At 43.4% G+C, this 14,952-nt stretch overlaps 1 protein-coding gene across 2 annotated transcripts in view; it reads right to left on the reverse strand.

Annotated features, from left to right (window-relative positions):
- WWP2 (WW domain containing E3 ubiquitin protein ligase 2) overlaps positions 1–14,952 on the reverse strand; it is a 191,561-nt gene that overhangs the window by 21,135 nt on the left and 155,474 nt on the right. For both annotated transcript variants that reach the window (XM_007524578.3, XM_060185261.1), the window contains 2 exons: positions 13,745–13,834; positions 8,129–8,303 (listed from right to left, as the gene is read on the reverse strand). In XM_007524578.3, coding sequence (XP_007524640.1) covers positions 8,129–8,303; positions 13,745–13,834 — 265 coding nt within the window. The remainder of the gene's footprint in view (positions 1–8,128; positions 8,304–13,744; positions 13,835–14,952) is intronic.

The raw sequence follows: 14,952 nt of genomic DNA on the forward strand, positions 1-14,952 counted from the left end.
GCTATATACAAGATACTGGATACTGTACAGCAAACCATAACAAAGGGACTTTTCAAAGTTAACCCAATTAACAAATAATGTGATGATAATATTAACTATCCATTGTCTTTTCGAACCCTAAGACAGCAGGAACCTCACATCTCCACTATAGAGCCCCTACTTCCCCCAGTCCTGGAACCCTTGGATAGGGCCCACTTTCCCGTATGCATCTCCCAATCCATACCAAATAATATTGCATCCGCCGATCACAACCTAAGCAACGCAACGACTGCCACCTCAACATGCTTCACCTCAGACTGTATCCAGAGACTTCACGTGTGGAATGACAACCCTTCAGCTTCATTACTCGGGTGAGACCTTTCCTCTTATAGTACACTCTAATTTCATCTCAGGTGGTTCACTTTCTAACAAAGTCCCATAACCTAGATATACACCAGTTTCTGTGAGAGAGAGCTTATGTGCACACGTATCCATAAACTACTGCAAAATATATACCTGAAAGCAGAAGTACACTAGAGTTTGCAGTGAGTACCTCCCTAACACTTCCTCTCCACTATTCCAAGCTTGGGATCCATGATTGCTCAACAAATTGTTTGGCTTCATATGTTAACTCTCTTTTCAATCACTAGGTTCCAGATGCCACCAGGATGCTGGCCAAGCTTCCCTGGATTGAAGACCCCACCAATGTGTCCTGGAGCTCAGCTTCCCCAGACACACACTTTACTAGGGAAAGAGAGAGGCAGACTGGGAGTATGGACCGACCAGTCAACGCCCATGTTCAGAGGGGAAGCAATTACAGAAGCCAGACCTTCTACCTTCTGCAACCCTCAACGACCCTGGGTCCATGCTCCCAGAGGGCTAGAGAATGGAAAAGCTATCATGGGAGGGGGTGGGTTATGGGGATTGGGTGGTGGGAATTGTGTGGAGTTGTACCCCTCCTACCTTATGTTTTTGTTCATTAATCCTTTCTTAAATAAAAAATTAAAAAAAAAAAAAAAAGAAATTAGTGCTCAACTGGCACCAACTGGGTTTCGAGGGTCTTAAATTTTTTTTTAAAAATTTTTTTTCCCCTTTTACTGCCCTTGTTGTTGATCATTGTTGTTGTTGTTATTGCTGTCGTCATTGTTGGATAGGACAGAGAGAAATGGAGAGAGGAGAGGAAGACAGAGACGGGGAGAGAAAGACAGACACCTGCAGGCCTGCTTCACCGCCTGTGAAGGGACTCCCCTGCAGGAGGGGGGTCGGGGGCTCAAACTGGGATCCTTATGCTGATCCTTGCGCTTTGTGCCACGTGTGCTTAACCCGCTGCGCTATTGCCTGGATCCCCTTACTTAAATTTTTTTACTCAACTCTACAAATCAACAGACCAAAAGGTGTTTACTGACAGACTCCATGATCTGAGCTGAACTAGAAACAAATACACATATACTTATATATTTTTCACCTCTCTTTTTTTAATCCTTACCTTTTAAAGTAAAATGTCACAAAGGAAGGGAGGAAGTAAGAGGTGGGGAAGGGAGAGAGGCCAGAACCTCATTAAAAGGAAAACAAAACAACACATGAGATGGAGTTACAAGCTAGTGCTTGTAACAGTTTGCCAATCACAATTAAAAGGAAGTATGTGACTATTTTGATCATTTCTTCCTAATGTATACTACAACCTGAACAATAAGAAAAGGAAGTGAATAGAATCCAAGGAGAAACGAAAACAAAATAAATCTATGCGACATGACCAGAAAATTGAAAACCAGGAGTATCACATCTCCAGAGTACAGACCTTCTGCCCCATCTTCTCCCACACTTCCCCTGGAAATGAGTGGTCTCAGGTGTGATATAGAGCATAGAGAAAAGGACTGTGAGGGGTTGGGGGTCTTGAGAGTGAATACAGAAAAGAAATCCTTTAATTAAAAAAAAAAATCCTGAGATGTTTAGGTGACTCTCAGAGATAAGAGTGCTTCCTTTATCACAAGGAACAGCAAGGAGCCTGTAGAATAATTCTCATGGTAACTGCCCTTGGTTGGGAACTGTGGGGTGCAGACCATGACCCAGACAGCTCACGTAAGTTCAAGTCCCTCAGGGACTGAGCACTAGGTTCCAGCAATATTTTAAGAAACAAACTCAGAAATAAAGAATGTCTAGCAAATACAGCCGAGGGCAAGAAAGACTCTGGGGAAGACATAAAAATTATGGTGTGTAAGGTAGACTCTTTACATCCCTCTCCAAGATATGTTCAATAGGCACAGAAGAAAGCTCAGGTACTGGAGAACTCAGGCCCAGGGGGTCTCTGCAAAGGAAGAAGAAGGCTGTTTCTGGAGAGTGCAATTTGGCACCCACACAGCAGGAGTCACAAAATGACTGCCCTCCCCATTCTACTGACAAAATTACCTCCTTTATTTGTTTATGGGGGAAGAGGTGCCAAAGAAATAGCAGCAGACATGCCCTGTTGAAATTTCTGATGTGCATGACGGGTTCGCATACTCAGCAGGACCAGAGCAGCAACATGAATCAGAGTGAAACATGGGGCCAGGAGACAGCTTGCTTGGTATGGTACATGTACCTTGCCATGCACAAGTCCTGGGTGCAAGTCCCACCACCACCAGCACTGGGTGGGGGGTGATGGTTTAGATGCCATGGTCTCTCCCCCTACCTCCTTCTGTTCTCATCTTCCCTCTCTTTGAAATAAGAGTGTATGACAAAGACAGGTCACATTAGGTTAAGTCTCCAGCACCAGAAAACAAGGATATACAAGATGGTGACAGGCAATAAAGGCAGCAGAATAGGGAAACACGTCAGAAATAAGAGAACAAATAACAGAAGGACTAAAAGAGGTGTGTGGTAGGGTTAACAGCAGGAAGGAATTGTAGGAATTGTGAACTGGGATTCCCTTTATTTCAGTTTTGAGCTGTGCTTCATAGTCTCTGCAGGGAAGTGAAGAACAGAATCTTAGTTTCAGCCCAGCAGCAACAGGAGGAAGGGGGAGCAGGACAGGGGCGGAGCAAAGCCTCTGGTACAGGATTAGCTCTTAAATCTTCCAAACCAATCCCTGGACCAAAGCCAAACCCCAAAATAACTGTATGAAAGCGACTCTTCTTACTTGTAACCAGAACACGGCACCATAGCAAACAAGAGGGGCTAACCAAATCCAGAAGGGTGGGAAATCAACAGAGAGACATTGACAACTGATCCCAAAAGATTCCTGCTACGTTTTTCAATATGAATCTTGTTTCATAGAGAAACCTCCATCCACAACCCTCCTGTCTTGCCCAGGCAAAGTGAGAAAGAACCATTTTAAAATACTCAAGAGAGAAAACTGCTTAGCACTTAATTTACTTTTAGGGAGCCCTACAACTCTACCTACAAGTTCTATAAAGTTCTACCTTTGCAGCCCAGAAATGACAATACTTAAAGGAAAGAAGCAGAAGAAAGGAATTAATGGTCCCAAAGATTGTGCAGACATAAACTCCAAAGTCTTCTCCATATGCACACACACATGCACAAGCACATGTGCACCCTATCTACAGAAATACTTGGTGCATGATAAAGAAACAAATGATTCCATCAATGAATTCTGATGGTTTGATTTAAGAAGTTAGTTATGCAGGGAGTCAAAAGGATGGAGACTCCTAAAATATGCCTTTCTTTCTATGGCAAAGGATATGGTGGTCCACCTGGTTGAATGCATATGTTATAATGCACAAGGACCCAGGTTCAAGCCCTTGACCCCTTCCCCTGCAGGGGGAAAGCTCTGCAAGTGGTGAAGCAGTATTGCAGGTGTCTCTCTGTCTCTTTCCCTCTCTATTTCACCCCTTCCCTCTTGATTTATGGCTGTCTCTATCCAGTAAATAAGTAAAGTTTTTTTTAAAAAAAAAGGATAAAGATGCCCAGCCATGACCATCCAAGAAGAAGGCTGGCAAAATCTTTGACACTCAGTTCAGGAGAAACAATTTTGGAAATGCAGATAGTCATCAGATTCCATCCAATGGTGAAATGTGCCAGAACCAGATGTCAGGCATATGTGACAGTTTGCGCAGTTACGGCACAAGAACATCTGTGGTGCCACATGAAGCAGACCACTAGTGCTGGTACCATAGGCAGGCATTACAACTGACCTTGAAGGCAACCTGGTGTGGCAAACACTGTGCTTTTTCTCCATCTCCACTAAGAAAACTCATGTTTTCTCATTATGAGATAAGCCAGAGATCAGCCACCACAGACAGAATAAGGGACAAGTCAGTCACAGGAGATGCTACCAAACCTTATGACTGATGATATAAACTCCTGCTATGGGTGAACAGAGTTCCCAATGAAAGTAAAGTTGATAACAAATGCTATGTCATTAAACAGTTTTAAAGATTTTCTGAGCATTCAACTAGAAATGGGTTGTTGGGGTTAAAATTCATTTCAAGTAGGGGGTCGGGCAGCAGTGCAGTGGGTTAAGTGCATGTGGCGCAAAGCGCAAGGACTGGAGTAAGGATCCCGGTTTGAGCCCCAAGCTCCCCACCTGAAGGGGAGTCGATTCACAGGCAGTGAAGCAGGTCTGCAGGTATCTATCTTTTTCTCCCCCTCTCTTGTTTCTCTCTGTCCTATCCAACAACGAACAACATCAACAACAATAATAATAACCACAACAAGGCTACTACAACAAGGGCAACAAAAGCGGGGGGGGAGGGGGGGGGAGGTGGCCTCCAGGAGTAGCGGATTCATGTTGCAGGCACTGAGCCCCAGCAATAACCCTGGAGGCAAAAAAAAAATTCATTTCAAGTTGGATAAACAAAGAAATTAAGTGTGGTCAGGGGTAGATAGCATAATGGTTATGCAAAGAGACTCTCATGCCTGAGGCTCCAAAATCCTAGGTTCAGTTCCCCATACCACCTTAAACTAGGGTTGACCAGTGCTCTAGTAAAAAAGGAGGAGGAGGAGGAGAAGGAGGAGGAGGAAGAGGAGGAGGGGGGGAGGAGAAGAAGAAGGAGGAAGAGGAGGAGGAGAAGGAGAAAAAGGAGGAAGAGAAGGAGAAGGAGGGGGAGGAGGAGGAGAAGAAGGAGAAATTAAGTGACAAATGTTACCTACCAAATGTCAAAACATTTCCAAGCTCTAATACACCACATGCCATGTGAGCTCTACCATAGATCCCAAGTTTCATGTGCAAGGTGCTCTGAGATAATGCAATCCTAGTTCCAAATTGGGAATCCCACTTCTCCCATCCAAACAGGCTATGTAGCTGAGCTTGCTCAGCACCAGGTCACTTGTGGAGGCTCTAGTGGGATAGAGATTGAGGAAAAGGGACTGAAGCAATTATGGTATGGGGCCATTAAACAGCTAATTTGGGACCACAGAATCCTGGACTCTGAGCTAGAAAACTATAGTTCGCAGGAAATGATCATAGCAGATTTTTTTAAGTCAGTGATAAAAAAGGGTGATTGGGCCTGGGAGGTGGCTCAGTGGGTAAAATTGTATGCCTTGCCATACTTCAGGCCCTGGGTTCTATGCCCAGCACCACATGAGGGCACCATAGACAGTACCAAGGGAAGACGATGGACAGTGAAGTGCTGCTTTATTGTCTCCCTAGAGCTTCCTCTCTATCCCTCTACCCCTAAAGAAATACAGAATTTTTAAAAGGAAGGAGAGGGAAAGAAGCTAACAAAATAGCTCACCAGATAGTGTTTCTGCTTTTCCATTACACAGGTTTGAGTCTGGCCTCCACTGCACTAGAGGAAGCTTTGGCATTGAAATGTCTTCATCTATCTATCTATCTATCTATCTACCTGAAAAAGTTGGCCTAGAGAAATGAAGCCCAGGCAATAACAAAACAAGTAAATAAATAAATGGGTCAGAAGACTGCTTAGCAGTATCACATAGGTGAGAGCACCTGGGCTCATTACCCAGCACCCAGAGGATTGAAGGGGAGGGAAGGAAAGGAGAAGGAAGGGAGAGGAGGGGAGGGAGGAAATGAGGAAGGGAAAGGGAAGAAGAAGGAAGAGAGAAAGGGAAAGAAAGGAAGGAAGGAAGGAAGAAAAGAAGGAAGGGAGGGAGGGAGGAAAAGAGAAAAATGTAGAGCAAACTTTCCCTTCTTTAAGTCTTCCAGGGGATCAGATGGTAGTGTAGCAGGTTCAGCTCATGCGGCACAAAGTGCAAGGATCAGCATAAGGATCCTGGTTCAAGCCCCCAGCTCCCCACCTGCAAGGTGAGTCACTTTGCAAGTGGTGAAGCAGGTCTGCAGGTGTCTTTCTCTCCCCCTATCTCAGTTTCTCTCTGTCCTACCCAACAACAACAGGGGCAACAAAATGGGAAAAAATAGCCTCCAGGAGCAGTGGATTCGTAGTGCTGGCACCAAGCCCCAGCAATAACCCTGGAGGCAAAAAAAAAAAAAAAAAAAAAAAAAAAAACCCTCCAAAGTAATCTTTAAAATTTTTTTATTTTTATTTTTTGGACAGAGACAGAAAGAAACTGAGAGGGTAGAGGGAGATAGAGGGGAAAGTAGGGCAGAGGTAGATAGCATAATGGTTATGCAAACAGACTCTCATGCCTGAGGCTCCAAAGTCCCAGATTCAATCCCCGTACCACCAAAACCCAGAGCTGAGCGAGCAGTGCTCTGATTTAAAAAAAAAAAAAAAAAAAAAAAATGGAGGGGAAGAAGAGAGACAGCTGCAGCACTGCTTCAGCACTTTCAAAGCTTTCCCCTAGCAGGTGGGGACTCGGGGTTCAAACCTGGGTCCTTGCACATTGTAACATGTGTGCTCAGCTAGGTGTACCACCACCCAGACCCCAAAGTGATCTTTTTAAAAAGGGATGAAATAACAGTGATATTTGAAGACTACTCTAGTAGGAATAGGCAACATGAATTAGAGGAGACAGAACCCCAGCAGCAAGAATAAAGCCTGCTCTTTTTTTTTTTTTTTTTTTTTTTTAAATATTTTATTTTATTTATTTATTCCCTTTTGTTGCCCTTGTTTTATTGTTGTAGTTATTATTGTTGTTGTCGTCGTTGTTGGATAGGACAGAGAGAAATGGAGAGAGGAGGGGAAGACAGAGAGGAGGAGAGAAAGATAGACACCTGCAGACCTGCGTCACCGCCTGTGAAGCGACTCCCCTGCAGGTGGGGAGCCGGGGTTCGAACCGGGATCCTTATGCCGGTCCTTGTGCTTTGCGCCACCTGCGCTTAACCCGCTGCGCTACAGCCCGACTCCCTAAAGCCTGCTCTTACCATTCAGTTGGGGAAAACAGAGGAAAGTAAAAAAACAAGGGGATTGATCTAGACTGGAGGTCAATAAACTTTTTCTGTAAAATGACCAAATGGTAAACACTTGAGGATTTATGGAACAGCCAGTTTCAGTTGTGACTACTCTAATCTGCCATTATCGTGTGAAAATAATCATGGTGGGTTTGTAAACTATTGGCTCTACTGTGTACCAATAAAATTTTATTTATAAGTGCCAGATGGCAGCATGTATTAGTTAAGTGCATGTATTACTATGCACAAGGAACTGGGTTCAAGCCCTGTTCGCATCTGCAAGGGGAAAGCTTCACAAGAAGTGGAACAGTACTGCAAATGACTCTCTTCCTCCTAAAGCCCTTCCCTCCCATTTTTCTCTAACTTACAAAATAAAACAAATAAAGCTTGAAAAAATAAACTTTATTTACAAAACCAGGCATGGGATGGACCCAAGGGTCAGTTTGCTAACCCCTGATCAAGACGAACTTAAAATGTCCCCCCATCACTGAGAATCTGCCAGATCATCTGACCTAAAGAAAAATGTGGGGGTAATGGAAAGAAGAGAAGAAGATTTGGGGTACCACTTTGATATGAGCAGGTGAGGTTTAAGAGAGGTGGCGGCTGATTTTTAGGGTTCCAATTAGGGTAAATGAACTTGAATGGAAGAACCCAAAGAGAAATTCACTCTCAGAAGTTGGTAGGTTCAATTTCAGATATAGTAAGGTCTAAAAAAATAAATGCTGGACATTGAGTTGCTAGACTAGGAACTGTGGAATTTCACAGTAATGAGTAAAATCTCCAGTGTCAGGATACTAATATCTTGAATCATTGTTTTCCTCTATTCCTCAAAGAGGTCAACAGAGAATGTATATTCTAAAGGCTCCCCTCCCTCCCTGGGGCAAGTGCCTGTCTTCTCACCTGGTAGAGGAATCTTTGGCTGAACTGTTGCATGGCACCCTGGAGCTGATTCCGCTGTGATTGCCACTGCTCATAGTTCCGCACATATTCAGCTGTGGGGCGCTGCCAGGTGGTTGTCCGAGTGTTGTGATCCACATAGTAAAACCTACCTCGGGGGTCAGTGCGTTTTTCCCAGCTGGAAACATTCAGTTCAGAATAAATACAGTGATCAGATGACAGAAAGAAAAATATTTGGGGTGATTGATATAGACGGTCCATAGACATATAACTCACCCAGTAGAGCACATACTCTACCATGTACAAGGCCCTAAGGTTCCGAGTGTTGTGATTCACATAGTAAAACCTACCTCGGGGGTCAGTGCGTTTTTCCCAGCTAGAAACATTCAGTTCAGAATAAATACAGTGATCAGATGACAGAAAGAAAAATATTTGGGGTGATTGATATAGACGGTCCATAGACATATAACTCACCCAGTAGAGCACATACTCTACCATGTACAAGGCCCTAAGGTTCAAACCCTAGCACCGCATAGGAGCACCATTGATAGCTCCCCCCCTCTCTAAAAATAAATAAGGAAAAGAGAAAAAGAAAAACTTGGGCCTCGAGGGCCACCTAGCAGTATCATGCATGTATAAGACCCTGAATTAACTCCTCAGTGCCACATAAAAAAAATTAAACTTAAAAATAAAACTAAGGAGGCCGGGAGGTGATGCACTGTGTTAAGCACACATAGTACAAAGCGCAGGAACCAGCGCAAGGATCTTGGTTCGAGCCCCCAGCTCCTCACCTGCGTGTGTACGTGCCTGCACGTGCGTGTGCGTGTGAGTGTGTGTGTCTTCACAAGTGGTAGAGTAGGTCTTCAGGTGTCTATCTTTCTCTCCCCCTCTCTGTCTTCCTTTCTTCTCTCAATTTCTCTCTGTCCTATCCAGCAGCAACAACAACAACAGGAAAAAATGGCCACTAGGAACAGTGGATTTGTAGTGCAGGCACCAAGCCCCAGCCATAACCCTGGAGGCAATAAATAAATAAAATTAAGGGGGTAGGCAGTGGCACACCTGGTTAAATGCACATCTTACAGCGCACTAGGACCCATGTTCAAGTCCCTGATCCACAGCTGTGGGAGGAAAGTTTCACAAGTGGTGAGGCAGAGCTTCAGATCGCTCTCTCTCTTTCTCTCTCTCTCTCTCTCCCCCTTTCCCTCTCTTTCTCTGTCTCTCTCTCTCTCCCCCCGTCTCTACCAAATAATTAGTAAATAAAAAGTACTTTTTAAAAAGCTAATTGGGGGCACACGTTACCATGCGCAAGGAGCTGTGTTTAAGCTTTCACTCCCCACCCACAAGGGGAAAACTTCACGAGTGGTAGAGCAGGTCTGTAAGTGTCTTTCTCTTTTCTTCCCTATACCCTCCCCCCCAATTTCTCTCTGCCTTATCAAATAAGATTTTATTTTAAATGGCCGCCAGGAGTAGTAGACTCATAGTGCTGGCAGAGTCTCAGTAATAACCCTAGTGGCAATTAAAAAAACAAAAACAGGGTGCTGGTCGGTAGTGCAGGGGGTTAAGCGCACGTGGCCCAAAGCGCAAGGATTAGCGTAAGGACCCCGGTTCGAGCCCCTGGCTCCCTACCTGCAGGGGAGTCGCTTCACAGGTGGTGAAGCAGGTCTGCAGGTATCTATCTTTCTCTCCCCCTCTCTGTCTTCCCCTCCTTTCTCCATTTCTCTCTGTCCTATCTAACAACAACAATATTAACAACAAGGATAGACAACAAGGGCAACAAAAGGGGAAAAATGGCCTCCAGGAGCAATGAATTCCTAGATAGACACTGAGCCCCAGCAATAACCCTGGAGGCAAAAACAAACAAATAAACAACAACAACAAAAAACCCTAGGGTTGTGGAGATAGACAGCATAATGGTCATACAAAAGACTTGATGCCTGAGGCTCTGAAGTTCCAGGTTCAATCCCCAGCACCACCATAAGCCAGAGTTGAGAAGTGCTCTGATCTTTCTGTATTTCTTTCTCTTTAAAATAGAAATAAAATATCAAAATAAATCTTTAAAAAAACTAATTAAAAACAACAAAGTTGGAACAAGTGTTCTCACCTCATTCATAGCCTCATTTATCTTCTTTCTCTCGTTCTTTCTTTCGGTGGGGGTCACCAGAACTACTGGGCTTTGTGCCTGTGGAATTCTACTGTTCCCCACAGACTTTTTTCCTCTTTTAATAGAAAGAAGGTGAGAGAGAGAGGAAGAAAAAAAAAAAAAAAAAGGAAAGACAATACACGACACTGCTCCACTGCTTGTGAAGTTTCCTCTTTGCATAGTACTTTCATTTGGTAGCTGGGGACTCAAGCCCATGTCTTCAAATGGTAATGGGTGCTCTCTACCAGGTAAGCTATCTCCTTGCCCTGTTACTCAGTTTTAAAAGCTATCGTTAATATGTTTAACATTCAATTTAAATGTTCACTAGGTCAAACTTATATAACAAATGACCAGAAAGGTTAAGAGATAGCAGTCAGCATAGGGTCACTGCTGAGAACTTTGGAGGTAAATTCAGTGTGGAACTATAACCCTGTAATTTTAAAATATTACAAAATTGTTAAATCACTAATAAAAAAAATAGGGGAATAGATCTGTGCTATAAGCACACAAAATACAAATGTGCAGCACACACCCTTATCAGGCATCACTAAGGCCTGCAAAATGGCTAACCTTGATAGTATGCTGGCTTTGTCATGTATGAGAATTTGGCAAGTTTGAGCCTGATCACCACTGCACCAGAGGAAACTTCAGAGCTGTAGTTATCTTTCCTTGTCTCCTGTCTGTCTGTCTCTGGGGGGGTGGGAGGGGAATGACCTAGTGCAGTGAAGTCCTGGTGGTGATGACAAAAAAAAAAAAAAAAAAAAAATCCACATTCAGTTTGCAAAATGATTAGAAGAATACAAAACTGACCAGGTATCAATAAAATATATATCATTAAGGGCTAGGTGGTGGCACACCTGGTTGAGTACACATGTTATAATGCACAAGGACCCAGGTTTAAGCCCCCAGTCCCACCGCAGGGGGAAAGCTTCACAAGTGGTGTAGCTGTGCTGCAGGTATCTTTCTGTCTTTCCTCTGTCACTCCATTCTCTCTTGATTTCTGGCTGTCTCATTCCAATATATAAATAAAGATAATAAAAATTATTTAAAATATATCATTAACAATGGTAACTTTAGTTCCAATACAAAACAATATTTAGAAATACATGCTGGGATATGAATAAAATGGCATGATGCCTGAAATTTGCTTCAGAGAAGTCTAGGTCCAAGGTGAGAAAAGGACAGGTAAGGATTATAGTCAGGATACAGCAAAACTTTAATGAAATAACAAAAAAAATACATACTTTATACTCGTCTCTCAACTCTACCATTTAGCATGGAAGCTGCCCTTGTCACTAAGCCAACAAATACATGTGGACTGACTTCCAGTAAAATTTTATTTATAAAATCAGGTGGAGGGCTAGACTTGTCCACAGGTACTAGACTGCCAACCCCTGGTAGAGATGCAATGACACTGGCCAGGAGTTGGCAATTATTGAAGCTAAGTACTGAGTACGAAGGGATTCCTTCTACTTTGTACATATCTGAAAATTTCCACAATCATATGAAAATGTCAATCATTTCCATAAGCAAAGGTTTATTTATTTTTTCCTAACAAGTGAGTATTTCACTTTGGTAAATTCACTGGACTTAAACTCAAAGTAGAGAACTGACTAAAGACTAATGATGACAGATTGAGCCTTGTTTCCAGCAGGGTAAGAGGGGGAAAAAAGGAAAACGCAGAATTCTACTGGAAAACTGAAACTAAAAACAGTCTATCCATGGAAATTATTAGGGCCAGAAGGCGAGATGGAGTTTGACTGACCCAGGTCTGACAAGGGTTCTCCCAATACTCTTCCCACCTCTGACACTCTCCCTCTGCAAGTTTCAGTGGGGAAAATGCTCACATTTTATGCAGAGGCCCTTTAAGGCTGCTTAACTGGGTGGTGACTCCTTCCTAAGAACAGAATTCATTCCCATTTGAAAGCTTCCAAAACTGGGAGACACATATGGAAAGAACTTTCTGTCCCTGGCAATCAGGGAACCAACCCCCTTCTCTTTGAACTTGGATGGTCTTCCCTCACTTAGAAGCCTCACTCACCCTCTGGTTTTGGAGAACTTAGCTTTGTTCTCACAAAGCCCAGCTAAAAGAGAACCACACTGCCTCCTGTAACTGGGTAGACACAGAGTGTTATGAAATGCATCAACACCTTTTTATCTTGGCTTCCTTGTGCACCTTCTCCCACACCTCACCCCCGCAATACTCTTAGAAATCCTAGTATAGGGGGCCAGGCAGTAGCACAGTGGGTTAAGCACACATGGCGCCAAGCACAAGGACCGGTGTTAAGTATCCCGATTTGAGCTCCCAGTTCCCCACCTGCAGAGGGATCACTTCACAAGTGGTGAAGCAGGTCTGCAGGTGTCTATCTTTCTCTTCTCCTTCTGTCTTCCCCTTCTCAATTTCTCTCTGTCCAACAACAATGACAGCAATAACAATAATAACAACAACTATAATAACAACAACAAAGGCAATAAAAGGGAAAAAAATGGCCTCCAGGAGCAGTAGATTCATAGTGCAAGCACCAAACCCCTGCAATAACCCTGGAGGCAAAAAAATAATAAAAATAATAATCCTAGTATACTATTAAAAATGAGAGCAGACTTAAGGTGAGTTAATAGGAGAAGACCACAGTCAAGGACAATGTCTGCCCACTAACATCTCTGCAGAAAAGAGGCTGAAATCTGATCCTAACAGGATTTTTGTATAGGTGAAATGACTGAGGCACCATCATCAAACTATGATGGTCCCCCAGCCTACCTTCCTCCAAGTCCCAAGAGTCCTGGCAGCTCTGACATTCACTCTTTTATAAAGTCCATGAACATCAGTCAAGATCAACACAATGCATGTGGAAAGAAGGAAAATAAAGGGTCCAGGCAGGTTGAGTGCACAGTTTCCATGCACAAGGACCCAGTTTTAAGGCCCTAGGCCCTACCTGTAACAGGAAGTTTCACAGTGGTGAAGCAGTGTAGCAGGTGCCTTTCTGTCTCTCCCTCTCTGTTTCCCCCTCTATTTCTTTCTATGTTTATCAAATAAAAGAAAGAAAAAATATTGCAGCAGCTAGGTGGTGGCACACTGGTTAAGCACACACATTACAGTGCGCAAGGACCCGGGTTCAAGCCCCTGGTCCCCACCTGCAGGGGGAAAGTTTTACGAGTTATGAAGCAGAGCTGCAGGTGTCTCTCTGTCTCTCTCCCTCTCTATCTCCCTCCCCCTCTCAATTTCTCTGTCTCTATCCAATAATAAATAAATATATATATATATATTGCTGCCAGGACTGGTGGGTTTATCTTGTAAATACCAAGTGATAACCCAGTTGCAATTTAAAAAAAAAAAAAGGAAAATAAAAAAGAGGGAAGAATGAAGGCGGAGGGAAGGGGTGGGCAAAGAGGAAGAGAAAATGGGAGATAATAAAGATGTAGCTACAGCAGTGAATTTTTGAGACACTACTGGGTGACTCTGGGTGTCACTCATGACTTACCCTGGAGGAAGAGGCCGCTCCCAGGTGGTGGTCTTGGTGTTATGGTCAACATAATAGACACGCCCACTGGGCAGCTCTCGCTGCTCCCATCTGAAAAAGAGTCAAGGGGAATATGATATATACAGTGGAAAAGCAGAAGCCCTTGTTGGGGAGTTTTGCTACACATGTGGCTAATTCTGGAGAAAATATCAAAAACGTCATGCAAGTGGCTAGGAGGTGGAGTCCCTCACTTGGAACTACCATTAATCCTCTGGTTTTAGAGAGCTTAGCTCAGGACTTTCATGTGTGGAGTCTTGGGTTTGATCCTTGACATTGCATATGCCAGAGTTGTACTCTGGCTCACTCATTCCTACTCCTTAAATAAATAAATAAATAAATAAATAAATTTTAAATGAGCAATAAGATCAACCCAAGAGCCCAATCAGTTCCATGTTGTCATTCATGGTGGCATCCAGAGATGCTTTTTGTAGGTGAAAACCATAAGCTCCCCTTTATGGACTCAAAGAACTAGTACAGTCACGTATTGCTCTAAATATTCCTAAATGGCCTGTGTAGACCTTTAGTCTATGAATTTTTCTAAAATGGGTGTTTTTTGGCTATTTTGTGATTAAAGAGCCTTTTAAGAATATGATAAAAGTTGATGACTCTTTCCTTTTAAAATGCACTGACCAGCAAAATTTTTAATGTAATTTGGGGATCTCTCCTAAAGTTCACCTATGAGGTCCCTCCACTTTATTTTGTTTATTTATTTTTGCCTCCAGGGTTATGGCTGGGGCTCAGTTCCTGTACTATGAATCCACTGCTCCTGGAGGCTATTTTTTCCCTTTTGTTGCCCTTGTTGTTGTTATGCTGTTGTTGTTGGATAGGACAGAGAGAAATCAAGAGAGGAGGGGAAGACAGAGAAGGGAAGAGAAAGCTAGACACCTACAGGCCTTCTTCACAGCCTGTGAAGTGACCCCCTTGCAGGTGGGGAACCAGGGGCTCAAACCAGATCCTTGTGCTGGTCCTTGCACTTTGTGTTATATGCGCTTAACCTGCTGCACCACTGCCAGGGCCCCCTCCTTTTTATTTTTTAATTAGTAATATAATATTGATTTACAGAATAATAAGATAAGAGGGGTATAATTCTACAATGTTCCCACCACCAGAGTTTCCACCACCAGAGTTCTGTGTCCTCATCCCCTCCACTGGAAACTGTTTTCCCAAGG

Source organism: Erinaceus europaeus, chromosome 2 (assembly GCF_950295315.1).
Source record: "Erinaceus europaeus chromosome 2, mEriEur2.1, whole genome shotgun sequence".
NCBI classification, from domain to species: domain Eukaryota; kingdom Metazoa; phylum Chordata; class Mammalia; order Eulipotyphla; family Erinaceidae; genus Erinaceus; species Erinaceus europaeus.